Source organism: Ruditapes philippinarum, unplaced genomic scaffold (assembly GCF_026571515.1).
Source record: "Ruditapes philippinarum isolate M1 unplaced genomic scaffold, ASM2657151v2 ctg1120_1_1_1_1, whole genome shotgun sequence".
NCBI classification, from domain to species: Eukaryota; Metazoa; Mollusca; class Bivalvia; order Venerida; family Veneridae; genus Ruditapes; species Ruditapes philippinarum.
The window spans coordinates 185,868-203,948 of record NW_026862136.1 but is presented as its reverse complement, the minus strand read 5'-3'; the positions used below and the strand labels follow the sequence as shown (position 1 = coordinate 203,948).

Below are 18,081 nucleotides of genomic sequence, written 5' to 3'. Positions count from 1 at the left end.
CTTCCTACTTCCTTATCCCCTCTATCCATATATCCATCTAGTCATTCCTACCAAAATTCAGGAAAATCAGACGGACGGTTGTACGGCCGGACCACGCCATTTCAATACCGCGTTCCTATTATCAACTAATGAAATGTTCAGAAGGTCAGAGAATTTCTATGATATCATAGAATGTCACAATATAACATGTCAATCTTGCAGCTAACGTCTTAATTAAGAAACCAGTTGACCACTTACATACCACGTTAATCTGTGGTTAATTAAGAAACCAGTTGACCACTTAAATACCACGTTAATCTGTGGTTAATTAAGAAACCAGTTAACCACTTAAATACCACGTTAATCTGTGCTTAATTAGGAAACCAGTTGACCACTTAAATAACATGTTAATCTGTGGTTAATGAGTTCAATATTTATTTATTTCAATATTCAAATAGCGAAAAATCAACAATTAAATGGAAATTAGTAAATGAAAGTGCCCACAAATACCGTAACTTCCTAAATTCTATAGTTTTATAAATAGGACAAATAGATCAAAAACCAACATAATTTTAAATATCAATACATGTTTCGCTTTATTAGCTTCATCAGTCGATAAATAACAAACATTTTTATAAATATAGTTTTATAAAGAATTATAAATTTTATCTTCATTATTTATTCTAATATCATGATACAATGTAATCTCAAATGTGATCAAAACTTAATTATTTCCGTCATTATCTTCACCATCGTCATTATCATCAACGAAATCGTCCACATCATCATCAACATCACACAGTTCATATTCCATTGAATCGAAATACTTGTAATCCTTAAACTCGGTATGCGGTGACATTTTAAGAAGATTGTCTTTAATATTTGCTGGTATATTAGTCCAAGATATTGCTTCTCTCTTGAAGTGGAGGTAAACAACTTCTAGACATCTTCGGAATAGAGGAAACACTGAAATAGATACAAAGCCATCATATTCTGAACGTATGAAACAATTTGGTTTAGTTGTAAGATTTCGTTTATGACATTCTGATTTTAGCAAAATATTAATGTCCTCTATACTAATGAATACATTTCGATCGATTTATACATGCAGGGGCGCGGTGGTGTAGGGGGTTATATTTTTATTCTAATATACGTTATACTGAAAACTGACATGGTGCTTTCAATTGTTCCTCTTGAAATTTCAAACTATACAATATACATGTTTTATCTGTTTATCCCAACATGTCATAAAAATGTAGTTTCAGTGAAGAAGAATGTGAAATTCTACATAAGCCTATATATGTAAACTAACTGACCCCTTGGAGGGACCAATTTGTTCCACAGCTACACGATTCATATAATTTTCGTAGACGACCATACGGTAATGCTTGCATGCCAAATTTCTGAGCTACACTGCACATGCAGTTTCAGAGGAAAAGCTTTTTAGTTTCCTATATATAATAAAATATCCAAATCAATGTAATAATGGTGAGCTTTAGGACAAGGCCAATTTTGCCTTATATTAAACCCACCTCAATCAGAAAACGATCGAATAATATAAATACCCGGAATGTGTATGTCAACTCTTTCTCTATTTATCAGACTAAATATCTGTCCATTTCTTTCAGTCTGAGGGTAGAATATTTGATTTCCATTGAACATCATGGGGTACAATGTAACAGCATCGCGAGCTACCCAAGGATGTGTCACGTAGGTGTTCATAGACACTCCCCTATCAGGCGGTATATCACCGTATCGTACGAGAGAACCTTTATAATCCAACCAAAACAGGTGAATTTTACGTTCTGTTCTGTTTAAAAACTTAATATATGTAGCACTTTCATTGTTAAGTGATCTAAGATGATTTGGAACCGATTCTGTCATAGTTTCTGTCGCGATTCTAGTAACGTCAGAAAAAGAAAGGTCCTTTCACGCTTCAATATATTGACATCATTGACACACGTTCACGTAAAAGGAATGTTAAAAGGAGATTAAATAGAAAATCATTACATACACAGTAAACAAAATTACACGGTGTATCGGTGAAAATCTTTCTTTTCTATTCATTCATTTGATCCCAGATAGTTCTCACGACGGTCTTTTATTTAGCTCACCTGAAGTAGCTCATGGTGAGCTTTAAGGGCCGTTGAATGTCTGTCGTCTGTCGTCCGTCCACACTTGTTCGTTAACACTCAATTAGTCAAAATATATTGACGTGCCAAAGCTAGATTCTGAGATGTTTTCGTTCTGGGGCAGAATCTCGCTTTAACGTTGAGCGAGATATTGCCCGGACACTAAAATAGCACAATATCTCGTCGCGCAGTACTTACAATTAGTTAAGACTAACACTCTAGATAGCGGTCACATTTTTGCCTCAATCATCATCAAATTTGCTCATCTAGTTGATAGCTCGGATGAGTTCGAAAATGGGTCCACTGGGATGAAAAACTAGGTCACAGGAGCTAAAAATAGAAAAACCTTGGTCACATTTTTGACTCATTTGTCATCAAACTTGGTCATGATGCTTGTCTAGGTCATTGCTCGGATGAGTTCGAACATGGGTCATCTCGGATGAAAAACTAGGTCATAGGAGCTAAAAAAAGAAAAATCTTGTTAACACTCTGGTGGCTACTGTTTTGATCCAAATATCCTGTAAATTGGTCTGAAAGTTTGTTTTGATGATTTCTAGGTCAAGTTCGAACATGGGTCATCTCGGATGAAAAACTAGGTCACACTGCCCAAATATGGAAAAACCTTGTTAACACTCTAGTGGTCACATTTTTGATTCAATTATCATCAAACTTGGTCAGGATGCTTGTCTAGGTAATTGCTCGGATGAGTTTGAACATGGGTTATCTTGGATGAAAAACTAGGTCACTGGAGGTAGTTGTTCGGATGAGTTCGGTGGGTCAGGTGAGCGATCTAGGGTCATATTGACCCTCTTGTTTTACTACTCATGTAGTTTGTCCGATTGCCTACACTGACAGTACCCGTACTTTAAATTGTCTCTTGACTGACATGAAACAGTACATACAAGACTAACTCGCGCATTTATGATTGTGAACTATAATTTCACTCTATAATTATAATTAAGAGTTGTTTGTTTTGTTTGTTTCATTTTACGCCTTTTCCCAACAGTATTTCAGTCATATAGGCGGGTAGTTTCCTAACCATCGTTCCTGGAGAGTTACACCAGTACTAGACTACCTTCTATATGACTGAAATACTATTGGGAAAAGGCAAGGAGTTGAAAGTCATGAATCCTCCCGGCAAACAATACGAAAATTTTGCATGCAAAGGAACATATCAAGGGAAAATCGAACTTGAATAGTATTTTGATATAACATACAAAATTCTATGTACTTGCATACCACTAACATTAAAATCATTCACAAATAAGCGTTGTGAACTAATCAATATTTGGTTCATTGCTGCGAAAGTCAAACTTGGGCTGTGCTTTAATTTAAACATTTTATATAGCATACTTACATGCCAAATTGAAACAAAATAATTGATGTCTTTTTAAGTGACCACGCAGAACCTACTTACTACGTCCGACAATGCCTTATCATAATCCTGTGCCGGTGACAAATATCTTCAGGTGTATGAAAATCGACATATCCAGATAGCTCCCTCCCATATTTCATGTAATCTGTAGTCAGTATTTTCGATTGTGTGGTGTTTTCAGTCACCGGATATTAGCAGCTGCTATAGTGTGATGCAGGGGACATTGGTTTAAGGTAGAAAGTTACTAGAAAACTTATCAAGTCAGGTTGTGGAGACAATTAGGAAATGATCACATGTATAAATTCATGCGGAGCTAGTATTTGTCGCGTGCGAAAATTTCTCATCGTCGATTTTTATGACATTATAACTAGAGCAGTTTTGTACATGTAGTATATATTTAAGACATATTGATGGCACAACAAAAGGCTTTTTATTTTTCATTTTGAATAAATCCGCCACAAGCCAGCTCCAAAAGTATAGATCACAAAAATCTCACATTTGGTTCTACTTAATTAACAATTTATCACGTGACTGCTACACTTGACTCTCCTCCGTCACTTTGTCCAAACATCTGGAATCTTTTAACCTCCAGTATCAAGAATTATCTGGTTTGGAATCTTAAGCTTGGTGATATTGAACATAAAAGTTAATCTTATTCAATTTAATTATTCTATATGAAAACTGTATGTCAAATATTTCTTCAGTAAACAATATGTCATGATCTTCTATACAACATTATAACCGAAACTTTTCAAACAAAATATCTTGAATGCAGGGCCTTTCACAATTATTAACACTATAACATTCTGCAAAACTAGTCTTACATCATTATAATATATATATCTTAGGAATTATTTTTTGTTCAAACATTGCTTCCTTACATGATTTAGTATAATATCTTTATTTTCACAACACAAAAGCTTTAATATTTCTAAACTTTCATTTTTCCAAGACATTCATCATGGAAGTTTTTAGAAAATTTATGTAAAAACAACAACATAAGAATTGATCAAATGGAAATAAATATTTATTGAGTCACACAATATTTTCCAAAACATTTGCTTGCAGTTTTAAATTTTGATATTTCAACAAAACCTGCATGGCAAGGAAAATTTCTTCTCATTAATGGAAAATTTTTAATTAATCAGAAATGGTCTGGTGCACAGTTCTTAATCATTAGTGAAGGGTTCATGTTCAGATATATAATGTAGTTCTAATGTTGTTCATCTACCGAATACATAAATTTCTAAACTGAATTTAATATTACTTAAACACTTCTGCTGTCCAATAAACAATAAACTAAATGCTTACATGTTTCAATGCAGATGTAAATGGCAAATTGCTCTAAAACTTAAATAAAAATGATGAGAAAAAAATCAAATCAAATAATAATCTCTTTTTTCCTTCAAGATGTATTACGAAATGCCCAAAATGTTAATTTTATATTAAAGTTGTTGATCTTTATCAATAAAATAAATTAATAATAATAATATTACATTTTAAAACCCCGTATAAATGGATGGAATCTAAATTTAAGAAATTTTTTTTTTCCCCTTGGATCTTTTTTTTGGCCTCTTTTTGTGTTGAAACTGTGGAGAAATTTATTTTACTGTCACAATAGGGGGATGAGAGAAAATTAATACAGTTTTATATATTAACACATGTCTAAAATCACAGAATGCTCACTTTTCTTCACACCATTCATTCTCCTTACGCACCTGAAATAAACAACAACAAATAATAATGAATGAAATTTAAAACTTACATGACACAAATACAAAACTATTAAATGTAGCTGTTATCAGCGACATTGTTTTTTTCTAAAATTTATAAATAACAAGAAACAAAAGGATAGCAAAAATTATCAAAGTAAAATCTGAGAGAAAAGTTTTACAATGTAAAATAAAAGTTGATTGATAGGTTGGCGTTTATGTGACACAGACACTATAAATGTGATAAGACAAGTTTCCAGCTGGTGGAGGAAGTCCTCAGGTGAGTAATGTTGATACAGGCAGCAGTGTGTACCTATAGTAGCTTCTACAATACGTAATATTGTAGCCATAGAAACATGGCCATCATGCCAATCCTGCTCTACACAAACTATCTATTTAGTGTTAAGCTACCAATGAAACTACAATTTTTAAAATGTTCAACTAGCTGGAGTACAAAACCATTTACACAAGTTGTTTAAATTATATAAGTCAAGTACAGGGTTCAATCTCAAAGGATGCTATCTTTGGTTTTCACAAGTTAAGATTTAAAATCAAAATGTGTTATTTGTATCTATGTGGTTCAATATTTTCATGTGATATATATTGTAATATTATACCTCATTTGCATACACCTTTCTATATTTAATATGACGTCATCCGGTCCATAAATCGCATACAGACCGGGGCGGTCCATAATTCTTATATGGACTGGATGACGTCACATTAAATCTTAAAGTTCGGTTTTTTTTTTCCTGTATAATTTGATTAACAAAAATTGAATAACAAAAGAGCATGATTTTTTTTGCTGTATCGCTTGAAAATAATAATAATAAATCCGACTAGGTTTTGAGATATTTAACACACTGAACAAATAAATTATAATTTGAAAGCAACAAAAGGGATGAAAGGATTTAGATTCGGTATAATATAACAAATAAAACTTGCATATTGCCCTCAAGCCCATGTATTATTTGTTAAATAATACTTATATATCATTACTATTATTATCACTGGGTGTCCTAAATGTGTCCCCGTCCTAGAGTAAACACTTTATCTGTTTATTTATGTCACTGTCTTGGCTGGTATTTCACAATGTTCAGAATATAACAATTGAATATTTTCAAACATCAAAGTAACTTTAATGTACCTGCCAACTTTCTTTGTATTATTAGACTAGAAATGTGTCGTCATGCCACGGATGCCCCCGCATGCAGCAAAAATTTCAGATGTTATAATATTTAGTTCCAACTTTGTTTGCACAAACTATTTGTTTCATTTTAAGTTCAAAGCCCTTAAAACTATTCAATGTAAACACAAACCATTTTTATACAAAGTTTAAGTTTTATCGTTTGTAAATTGCATATTGCATATTTGTAGCCAAAAAAATGACTACATACATTTTCACAAAAGTATGAGTGCTGAAATTGAAAATTCAAAATTTTTCCAACATTCAAGAGTGATAACTTTGTTCAAAATCATTGAACCACAACTAAATTCAAACTTGAACTGCTTATTCCTAAGATGTATCTGTATCTCAAATTGGAGTTGAATGTATACAACCATTGGGGAGATAATGAACAGAAACTGAAAATTTCCTTTTTTTCATAGTTCAAGAGGGATAACTCTGTCAGCTATCATCAAACCATAGCCAAATTTAAACTTGATCTGCGCATTCCTTTGACATATCCATATGTCAAATTTGAGTTGAATGTGAAATACCGTTGGAGAGATAATGAACGGAAACTGAAAATTTCATATCATTTTCAAAGTGAAAGTGGCATAACTCTGCCAAAAATCATCGAACCATGACCAAATTCGAACTTGATCTGCGCATTTCTTTGACTATTCATATGTCAAATTTGAGTTGAATGTGTAAAACCATTGGGGAGATAATGAATGGAAACTGCAAATTTCATATTATTTTCAAAGTGAAAGGCGCATAACTCTGCCAAAAATCATCGAACCATGACCAAATTCGAACTTGACATGCGCATTTCTTGAAGATATCCATATGTTAAATTTGAGTTGAATGTGTTGTTCCATTGGGGAGATTATGAACGGAAACAGAAATTTCATCAAGGGGCATAACTCTGTCAAAAATCATCGGACCATGACCAAATTCCAACTTGACCTTATCTTTTCATGATATATCCATATGTCAAATTTGAGTTGAATGTGTGCAATCGTTACTAAGATTATGAACGGAAACTGATGATGACGGAAGGACAGAATGACAGATCAGGGTAACACTATATGCCCGAGCCATTTTATGGCGGGGGCATAAAAATATAGTGTATCAAACTAGCACTGTGAAAATATTAACGATAACAAATCATGACCACCCGTTTACTGCTTATTGCCGTATACATGTTGGTTAATGTACATGGCTTTTATATGCTGCTTATATCTACCTATTTCTATATGACAATTTTTTAAAACTTCTGACAATTTTTTCTTTTATCACTGGGCAAGCTACATTGAATTTAACACATTACAAATGATAAAAGGAAATAACCTGTTCCTCCTCAGCAGGGGTAAAATCATTCTTGATATTGAATGTTTTCCTGATCTCTTCCGGTGACTTCCCCTTGATCATATTGGCAACAGTCTTACAGGTTACATCTAACAAACCTTTGATATCTAAGTAATTTGCTGCCTAAAAATGTAATTTATCACAAATATAGGTAAGAATTTTACATTATGCCAATATATTGTAATTGTACTGGTAATTAACAGTTACTGCATTAAATTCTAAATATCAACTTCCTAAAAAATCATTTTTGCATTTTTTTAATTACAAACAAGGGTGCCATAGTCACAAAATACGCCCGTTTACGAAAAAGCTTTAGATGGAGATGGGGGCATTATGGATAAGTGTTATCTAGCAAGCAAGTTTTTATTCTTGGCACTGTGTTGTTAAATGAACCTTAAAACAAATCAATAGGGAAGATATGCACAGAATGTGTGACCTTGACCTTGGTCGCAGGGACCTGAATTTTATGCACGGCACTCAGCCTCACAATGATGAACATTTGTGCCAAATTATATTGAAATCCCTCTATGCATGTAGAAGTTTTGCTCCAGACAAGTGTTTTTCTATGAGCTCTAACTGTGACCTTCACCTTTGACCTAGAGACTTGGTTTATGTGCAGGGCACTACGTCTCATGGTGGTGAACAATTCTATAAAAGTAACATTAAAATTCCTCCATGCATGTAGAAAATATGCTCCGGACAACATCTGGATATTTAATCATCTCCAGTGACCTTGACCTTGCAAATATTAACCTAAATTAAATGTGTAACACCTGTAGTCATGATAGTTACCATTTGTGCTACAATCCATCAATAAATGATGACTAAATGGTCCCTATAACCATCTTCAAATTTTTATCTGAACTTTGACCTCTATGTGTAACCTTGACTTTGGTCGCAGGGATCTGAATTTTGCATGCGACACTCAGCCTCACAATGGTGAACATTTGTGCCAAGTTATATTGAAAACCCCCTATGAATGTAGAAGTTTTGCTCCGGACTAGCGTTTTTCAATGAGCTCTAAGTGTGACCTTGACCTTTGACCTGGAGACCTGGATCATGCATGGAGCAATACATATCATGGTGGTGAACATTTCCATAAAGTATTATAAAAATTCTTCCATACATGTAGGAGATATGCTCCAGACAAAATCTGGATATTTCACCATCTTTAGTGACCTTGACCTTGCATATATTGACCTAAAGTACATGTGTCACATCCGTAGTCATTATAATGACCATTTGTGTTACAATCCCTCAATAAATGATGATTAAATCTTCCCTATACACATCTTCATATTTTTATCTTTTTTTAAACGGGCGTATAAAAAGTACATGTAATTTAATAACTAAAAAATTCTGATTTAAGATTTTATTCTAGGGAAATACATTTCATTACAATTCTTAATCTTTGAATGAGCTGAACTGATATTTACTTGAAAATCAAAATATAATTAAATTTCTATGAGAAAGTATTTACATTTGATAAGGTAATTACTGTATGATCTTTATGAACAAATACCAAGTCTACAGAACACCATAGTTATCACAGTTAAGAATCTTGACCAATGAATGAAACATGTGTAAATAAATGTTACATTCTTTAGAACATACTCAAGTCCAAGAAAGAGGATTATTTCATGCCCTTTGATTAAATTCTATTTTTAGAATTGAAAGTGAAAATAGATCAAGGGGAGTAATTGTGTAAGTCATTTATGAACAAAGTAATAACTTTGTTGTCTCCCTTTGATTAAATTCTATTTACAAAATCTGGATATTTCATCATCTTTAGTGACCTTGACCTTGTATATATTGACCTAAATTATATGTATCACAGCCATAGTCTTGATAATGACCATTTGTGTTACAATCCCTCAATAAATGATGACTAAATGGTCCATATACACATCTTCATATTTTTATCTGAACTTTGACCTCTATGTGTGACCTTGACCTTGGCCGCAAGGACCTGAATCTTGCACGCGACACTCCGCCTCACAATGGTGAACATTTGTGCCAAGTAATATTGAAATCCCTCTATACATGTGGAAGTTTTGCTCCGGACAAGCATTTTTCAATGAGCTCTATATGTGACCTTGACCTTTGACCTAGAGACCTGGTTCATGTGCGCGACACTGCTCCTCATAGTGGTGAACATTTATATGAAGTTTCATTAAAATCCCTCCATACATGTAGGAGATATGCTCCGGACAAAATTGGACGCCGACCGCCCGTCCGCCCGCCCGACCGCCCGCCCGCCAGGGGCGTTCCCATAATACGTCCCGTTTTTCAAACGGGCGTATAAAAAGCACAAAATTTAATGAAATATTCTTGAACAGTTTAATGAAACTCACAAAAAAAATCCACAATTACAATGGTAAATAGGAACAGTAAACATCTTTAAACACATGCACAAACATGTCTTATTGTTTGTTACAAAATCAATACTCTGTTAATTTAAAATGGACAAGGTTCAGTTTAATAAGTTCATTTTTTATTAAGTGTATCATTTATATCATAAGTGTACTGTACCACAGTAGTATTAAACAAATACATTCATTTTAATTGTTGAAAACAAGTATCCAAACATTTCAAAGATTTACACTAGACATACCAAGATTAGTTCAAAGAGTGTTCCCTGATCAACTTTGAGGAATTCAGCATCCCAGGAGCAAATATCATCTGTTCTTTTCTCCTTGTTCTCATCATCCTCTGGTGGTGGTGGATCATCTTTGTGGTATGTGCACCACTGTATTACCTGTATCATATATACATCTATACAATCTTCTATGTATTAAATACGGAAAATGTATAATTAATTGTGACAGGATATTGTCAAGTAAGTTTGAGTCAATATAGGTGATGACAATATGTCTGTTGTGATCACAAAGCCATGATAACACAGTAACACTATCTTCTTATGTGTTCAAAGTTAATTTTTGTGCAAGCAATGTTTTGAATTTTCCTACAATGGTAGTTACTATCAATTCAGTAAGATTTAAGAACAAAAAGGCCATTTTTTATTGGCTTTTACATTCACATGAAAACTGTAGATCATGGTGACTTTCCAGCTTTAGTAAAGGAGGAAGACCTTAAAAGGCTTATGTGCCCCTTTGAGCATTATGTCAGGCATGAACAAGCACCTGAGTAGACTAGAACAACCTATGTTCTGTAACCTAGCTTGACAGCTTCCTCACATCAAATAATCCAAAGTCCTTGGCAGGATTGAAACCCAGTGCATTGAGGGGCAAGCTTGCATCCACTTTTCATATTGTGCTCAGACTTAAAAATATGTTACTTTTTGCAACTTAACCGTGTAATGACAGGGCTTTTTTTACTTCCAAAGCAGGGGTTGTTTCCACTCGAAAATTCTTTAGAATCATGTAGTTTTCCCCAAATATTTACGTGAAGTTTTTTCTTCCCCTTATGTTGCCTTTCCAAAATTATCAGGGAAGGGCCCCTTCCAATACCTGTGAAAAATTAGTTCTGCAAGAGATATTTTCTAACATGACTTAGGAAACTTACACCTAATTAAGGTACTGAATGCCTAATGCAGTATCTCCTTTCTGAAGAGTATTCATTTTCAGTAATGAGACAGTTTCGATAGGGCATGGGCTCAAACCCCAGAAGATGCAACATTTTTTCCTCAATTTTTGTCTTTTCTTCTTTTTGATTTGTCAGAATATTATATCCTATCTTAATTTATATCGCAAGTTTGTAATTTCTAAAAAATTGAAATTTTATGTATATTTTTTACTGTGAAATGTATGAAAATGGATACAATAACAAATTAAAATGATTATAATATAAAATCAGCATGGTAAACATTCTTTATATTTCGCACAAATGTTAAGAATAGTTTTTATAGATAATTATTATTAAAAATATTTGATGCCCTGATTACATTTGACAAAATCTGACGTTTTTTCTTACCACATCCTCTTCTTATTTGATGTAAAATGACAGGTACCTGTCTCAACTAGACCTATCACTGAAGGTGATTAATACCCCCACCAACAACTTTGACTTTTTGAAAATAAGTGGTCTGACGAAAAATTTGAATTCAACCTATAGTAAATAAAGTATCAACTGTGTACAAAGAATTACTTCAATTGATTGCATTCCAAACCTGAGTCTTCATATAAGCTTGCTTAATGCTATACACCAAGTTTGATTACAAAATGTCATTCCTAACTCTAGTTATTGTCTGTAACCATTTTTCTATTTTTTAGTAACAGTGACCTTGACCCCAGGGGGTCCAAATGCAATAGCAGCCAGGGCCTTCATATAAGCTTGCTATACAACAAGGTTGATTACAATATCTCATTCCTAACTCTAGTTATTGTCCAGAAACCAATTTTCTATTTTTTAGTAACAGTGATCTTGATTCAAGGGGGTTCAAATGCAATACCAACTGGGGTCTCCACATAAGGTTGCTATATACCAAGTCTGATTGCAAAATACCTCATTCCAAACTCTATTAATGTCCAGAAACCATAATGTGGACTGACCGACAGACAAGCTGACTCCTATATACCCCCCCCCCACACACACACACAATAGATAAAACCAGAATCCCTAAAGAAAGCCAAACACGGCAAAATTGAAAATGTTGCAGGCTCGGTTTGATTGAGCCTGTTCATGGACGGTACTGGAAAGTGCAAGTTACCGTCCACGCCCCCTAGCACCGGCTTAAGCAGAATTCAACATTTAAACATGAAATGGTAAAATTTTGAATCTAGAAACATCCGCAGATGTGTTCATACGGCGGTTATCATGGAACCTTCAATGTGACACTTCCGTGCCATTCCATGAAAAGCGGCGTAAGGTCCCCAAGTGATAAAAAGCGTTATTTGTGGGGGTATAATAAACAAAAATAATGATTTTTATATACATTTAACATTGATTTATTTGAAGTCATTTAAATATAGTTCTTTATAATCACTTTTCAAGTAAGGAAAATATTAAATAAGTGTAAATTTTCTACAGGTAATGAAAACATAATTGTTGTTGTTGTTTAGAACCGATACAAGTTTAACTTTGAATTTTCAAACAAGATGGTAAAAATTTGTAATTTTTTATTTTTTTATCTAGAATATAGTAAAGTTTTATAATATAAAGTTTCAAATGCCTTTTGAAAAAGTGTCATTTATACATCTAATACCTTAAATATATAATACAAAATTGAAAGATGTAATTGCGTAACAAAATAGAATAGTGTTCACTATTTTAATATAAAAGTACACTTACTTTTTTCAAAATTGCAGCATTAACATTTGGAAGTGGAACAGCTTCTTCCTCATCTTCATCCATACCCAAATCTGAAATATCATACTTCTGTCAATAACTTGTATGTTACTTTTTAACCTAAATAAATGTTCTTAACAAAACTATTCCTGCTGCTCATTGAATATCTTTTTAAATTTCTTCTCATTTCTGATGTATGTTGATTTCAAACTGCTATCTAACTGACTTGCGCGTGACACGTCGTCTCAATATGGTGATCATTTCCGTGAAATAGTTGTAAAATTCGACTTCAAATAACGAAGTTATGGGCCGGACATGATTTTGCTGCAAGGTCATGCTGTGACCTTGACCTTCAAGGTAGCGACCCAAATGTTGCGTGTGACATGTTGTTTCAATATGGTGATCATTTCTCAAATTCTGTGAAAAAGTTGTAAAATCCGACTTCAAAAGACGAAGTTATGGGCCGGACACGATTTTGCTGCAAGGTCATGCTGTGACCTTCACCATCAAGGTAGTGACTCAAATGTTGCGCGCGACACATCGTCTCAATATGGTGATCATTTCTGTGAAATAGTTGAAAAATCGACTTCAAATAACAAAGTTATAATATGGGTCAAAAACGAATTTGGGACGGACAGACAACCCGGCGACTATATGCTCCCGGCCAAAACCCTTCTTTGTAGAGGCCATATAGGCTGCTTCCCCAACCAAACTAGCCTCCTTTTCCCCCCAGTTAGGTCCTCAAAATTCCCCAGTCTTTTGAAATTTCCCATAGAATTAGAACAAAATTAAATGATGGTGTTGAATTAAGGTCTTTTACTGCCTTATTAGTATTTCCCAGTGCTTTTAGACTTTCTTCTTTGAAGAACTTCATAAAAGTTTGTGTTAAATTTGAGACCCCTAACTTGTTTAAAGTTTGTGTTAAATTTGAGACCCCTTTCCCCAAAGTATTCCAAATCATGCATATTTTCCCCTAAGGAAAAGGCTGGCCCCTCCCCCAAAAATGGTGTTTTGGCCCTGATGCTCCCCTAAATTTTTTCGGGGAGCATAATAAGGCATAAATTTCATGAAAAAAATCCCATTACCTTCCAACATGGTTTTTATGGTATGAGCATAATAAGGCATAAATTTCATGAAAAAAATCCCATTACCTTCCAACATGGTTTTTATGGTAACAGACTGTTTAGCAATCTCCACATCTACTTCAAACACCTCTCCATCAGAACTCTGTAATTTTATGTTAGGCATCTGAAATAAAAACAGTTGTTTTTTTTTACATTATTTCCGATACACTAAGTCTATGTAATTAGTGTTTGCATGTTGAAAAGGAAATGACTCAGACTGTGTAATAAGCTAGGGCTCTCCACATTGGGCAGGGTTCGAATTTAAGCTTGCATACTGGCAAGACTGCCAGCAAAAAATACTTTAGCTGGCATTTATTTGCAAGTAATTGTTCATTTTGAGCATTTACATAACTGAAAGATGAACTATTTATATTATCACACACAAACAGTATTGGTTAGCCCATCCAAGTTGTTTTATCAGGGTCGAATGTAAATGTGTAGCACTTGTCTGTAAAGTGTCTTTTAAGTAATTAGTACCTCATAGTTTTCAGTCTGTTGGTGTAATCAGCTGGTCCATTACTAAGTATGCTAAAATTGATAAAGGTCCTAAGAAATTACATTACTGAGTGATTTTTTTACCTCTGCATCCTGAGTCCAGGACTCATTGAATTTGCTGTGGATGCAAAGTTTCAAATAATGTGCATCTTTTGGATGCATACTTTTTCTGAGTAGGGAGTCCTGTCTGACAGGAATTTGGTAATAAATACCAAATTGTGTTCAAGTTATGTCAATCATATTCTAGGTCTGCAAATCTTCTACAGATAAGAAATAATAATGTGCTATACTATAGATAAGCATAAAAATATTAAGGAAAATGAAGTTTTGATTAATCTCAAACTAAATTAATGGAAATAAACTTATTAAATTTATTTGACAGTTTTGAATAATTTCAGTATCAGAAGCATTGTAATTAATGTAGAAATCAAATTCATTTTTTCTTCATTCCATTGTTAATATACTAAAGCAATATTAAGCCTTGTAACTTGGATTAGTCGGCTAAATTTTGGGACTCATAGATTTATAGCCCAGCAAGTCATAGAACCCACACTGATGAGTTTGTAAAAAAATCACTGATCACATGAGAGTTTATAACTGTACATTGTCACTGGTGGTTCTAGATAGGCAGGTGCTCCTCTAATATATACTTTCCTGATCCCTAAACAATTGTTTATCATATTTATATATTTGATTATATTAAATTAAATATGTTTTTATTATTTGAAGATTGTTATTCATCAGATATTTAAAGAGGCAACGTAAAACAAAATTTTAAAATTTACCGTTGCTGAGACAAGTTCTTTAACAAATTTCTTTGCGTCACCGGGAACTTATTATCAAACAGGCCATTTTGTCAATTTGTTAACCACTGAACAATAGGGATTGGAAAAATCAAGCGCTCAGTGATTTTTTTCACTTTATTGGGAAGATCCTTAGCCTCTTGACTTTGGGAAAAAATATTGCCAAAATTGCTGATTTGGGAAGTAAAATGGCTGGTTTTAGTTCAGATTTTTGGGAAAACTGCATGATTTTAAAGAAAATTTCAATTGGGAAGAGGCCTTTTTCGGAGTCTGTTATATAAGTAGGAAAATCACTGGCGCTGCGATGAATTTTATGGCACAGTGGTGAGATTTATACACCGATTGACAGTTTTCGAACTAGTAGACAACAGGCTATTCTTATCAGTAGAATTGCAAGTAAAGATAACGGGTTAGGTATCTCACTGTATAAAACGTATGTAAAATATTCTGACTTGTGGTAGGTTAAACCGTGAATTTAAATACATTTAGTGTCAAACAATGTGTTGAAATATACACTGAGACAAAGCTAAGATCACAAACTTTTCTTCGGTGTAATCGCCCCAAACTAGCGGTTCAAAAACGGCTAAATTTGCATTGTTTTAGCATTAGAGATATGGATTTTACTCAAAGATAAGGGTAACAACTCGTACTTTTTCACTCCATATACCTCAGCTATTTACGTAGTTCAAATAGAGACTGTCAATGGATGTATTTGGAGATTAATGCAGAGCGGGAGCGCGGCACTAAAAGGAATCCGGGTCAGCTCGGCCCTAAAACATACTCGGCCCCCGAGTCAGTTCGGCCCTATTACAACTTGGCACGGGTCAACTCGGCCCACTTTTAAAAATGGGTAAAGGACATCAAAGGACTCCTATTGTCACGGGCTATTATTATCAATCAATGTGTTTGTTAAAGATACCTATTAATTAGGTGATAATTATGATTGACTCATTCATTCAAATTTGATTAGTGACCACCTGCAATTAATTAGAAGATTATGCTATTAAGTAAACACGTTTTTGTTTCATATTTTTTTGAAAATTACTTTACAAACAAAATGCATCTAAGGAAACACATTTTTATAATATCTGTATTCACAGGCATCTGGGAAGAGAAGATATGAAGTTATTTTATCAATCTGTTCATATTTTTTCTTCCCAGGTTCGATAATCGTGCCTGTGTTTATATTAATTTTATCGAATCTGCAAGACAAATAAATAACTTTATTTCTAAATATACTTTATTTCAGCAGAGGTATAATGTATAATTATATAATAATAATAAGATATTTCTTATTATTCATTTACCTTAACAACATGCAAAACAAAGTAAATACGTTATAGGCCTATATATTTTGGGAAAGTGGGCCGAGTTGACCCGTGCCGAGTTGGTATAGGGCCGAGTTGACTCTTTTCCCACTAAAAGCGCATGGGAAAAGTATGTTGAAGAAATTTGGCAGATACATTAAATCTACTTTGCTGTTTAAAAATATCCAATATTTTCATTCCTCATCAACATATGTTGAGACTTTCTGTCATACACTGTAAGGGTGTTGACTCTAGAACAGGGACGAATCGTCAGTGGGGCGAATCGTTATATTCCTTCCAATGACTTACGGTGACAATGCCAATGGAGGTTATCTTCATATAGATCTACCCAGCGATAAAAAAAATGGTCAATCGAAATATTTTCTATGACGCAAATATCTGAAAATAGTAATTATATCACTTTTGCATCACTTTGTTGTTTAGCGTCCGCCATTTTGTTGGCAAGTAATCACAAGCTTTTCGGTGAAGTCGTTCTATTCCTTTTCATCACAGGGAATTTCTTATCAGGATCTAGCAATAAAATGTATTCAATTCAACTTCAGAGTAATTATAGATAATAAAAAATCACAATTCATTATATTTACCTTTCAAATTAGGAAATATTTAAGATCTTCTGCACAAGCGTAGCGCTCCCTATTACTGTAAACAAGGGAAGTAACTCGTTAAGTTGATACAATCGCAACTTTTCGGCCCTTTCCGTCAGTCTTCGGATAAGCCGACTAAAATACGAAAGTGACTTTTTGACGAAAGTGAGCGAAAGTGACTTTGAAAATAAGAATTTCACAATAAAATTGCAGTTTATATAATCAGAAATTAAATATATTCATTTTCAAAACTAATCATTATGATGGTTTTTATCTCCGTTTATTTGCATAATTTCTATACACAAGTTCAGAGATCTTCCTTTCGCTCAAGAAATACGAAAGTGACTTAAAAATATTGAATGTAGCGTTTATATAAAATTATAAATTTAGACGTATATTATCCAAGACAAACGCACCTGTCAACTAGTACTACTGAACAGGGTCTTTCAAATATTCAAGTCTTTCTGTTTGAAAGACCCTGTACTGAAAGATTGATCTTGCCACCAGGCTTCTTTTTTCTTTTCTTTTCTAATTAAGTGACTACAGTTATATTTTGAGCGGAGTAGGACACGTGTCTTGTCGAAATTGTCATTATATCATCGTTTTCTTTATTTATCTTAATATTAAAACAAATTGATCGGACCGAATTTAAGTGTACGTGCAACAAAACATATTCATATGTTGTGTTCAAGTCCCAACAGACAGTTATGGAATTCAGACGTGCAAGTTCGATATACCACATCAATTTAGTGAGAGTCTTCAAATCAGT

The 18,081-nt window shown here is 33.7% G+C and overlaps 2 protein-coding genes across 3 annotated transcripts; both read right to left on the bottom strand.

Annotated features, from left to right (window-relative positions):
- Positions 1-549: 549 nt before the first annotated feature.
- LOC132718065 (von Hippel-Lindau disease tumor suppressor-like) lies at positions 550-2,039 on the bottom strand. The gene is made up of 2 exons (XM_060701681.1): positions 1,545-2,039; positions 550-945 (listed from the first exon to the last, which is right to left on the bottom strand). The coding sequence occupies exons 1-2, from the start codon at positions 1,861-1,863 to the stop codon at positions 704-706; spliced, it is 561 nt and encodes a 186-aa protein (XP_060557664.1). The 5' UTR covers positions 1,864-2,039; the 3' UTR covers positions 550-703.
- Positions 2,040-5,108: 3,069 nt separating this feature from the next.
- On the bottom strand, positions 5,109-17,453 carry LOC132718064 (S-phase kinase-associated protein 1). Of its 2 annotated transcripts, none has more exons than XM_060701680.1 (6): positions 17,313-17,453; positions 14,130-14,226; positions 12,982-13,052; positions 10,346-10,489; positions 7,714-7,854; positions 5,109-5,204 (listed from the first exon to the last, which is right to left on the bottom strand). In XM_060701680.1, exons 2-6 carry the CDS (start codon positions 14,224-14,226, stop codon positions 5,169-5,171), a joined length of 489 nt encoding a protein of 162 aa, XP_060557663.1. In that variant the 5' UTR covers positions 17,313-17,453; the 3' UTR covers positions 5,109-5,168. The 2 variants fall into 2 exon arrangements, with proteins under 2 accessions (XP_060557663.1, XP_060557662.1); XM_060701679.1 differs by lacking the exon at positions 17,313-17,453 and adding an exon at positions 17,017-17,061.
- Positions 17,454-18,081: the final 628 nt, after the last annotated feature.

Bases quoted from the DNA above. Each gene is read 5' to 3' on its own strand.
- LOC132718065 (XM_060701681.1), bottom strand. From the start codon at position 1,863: ATGACAGAATCGGTTCCAAATCATCTTAGATCACTTAACAATGAAAGT. The intron at 946-1,544 runs GTATTTATATTA...TATCTATTTCAG, and splicing joins AGTTGACATACACATTCCGG to TGTTTCCTCTATTCCGAAGA.
- LOC132718064 (XM_060701679.1), bottom strand. From the start codon at position 17,046: ATGAAGATAACCTCCATTGGCATTGTCACC. The intron at 14,227-17,016 runs GTAAGTCATTGG...TTTTTATTTCAG, and splicing joins CCTCCATTGGCATTGTCACC to ATGCCTAACATAAAATTACA. The intron at 13,053-14,129 runs GTAATGGGATTT...ATGATATTTCAG, and splicing joins CATAAAAACCATGTTGGAAG to ATTTGGGTATGGATGAAGAT.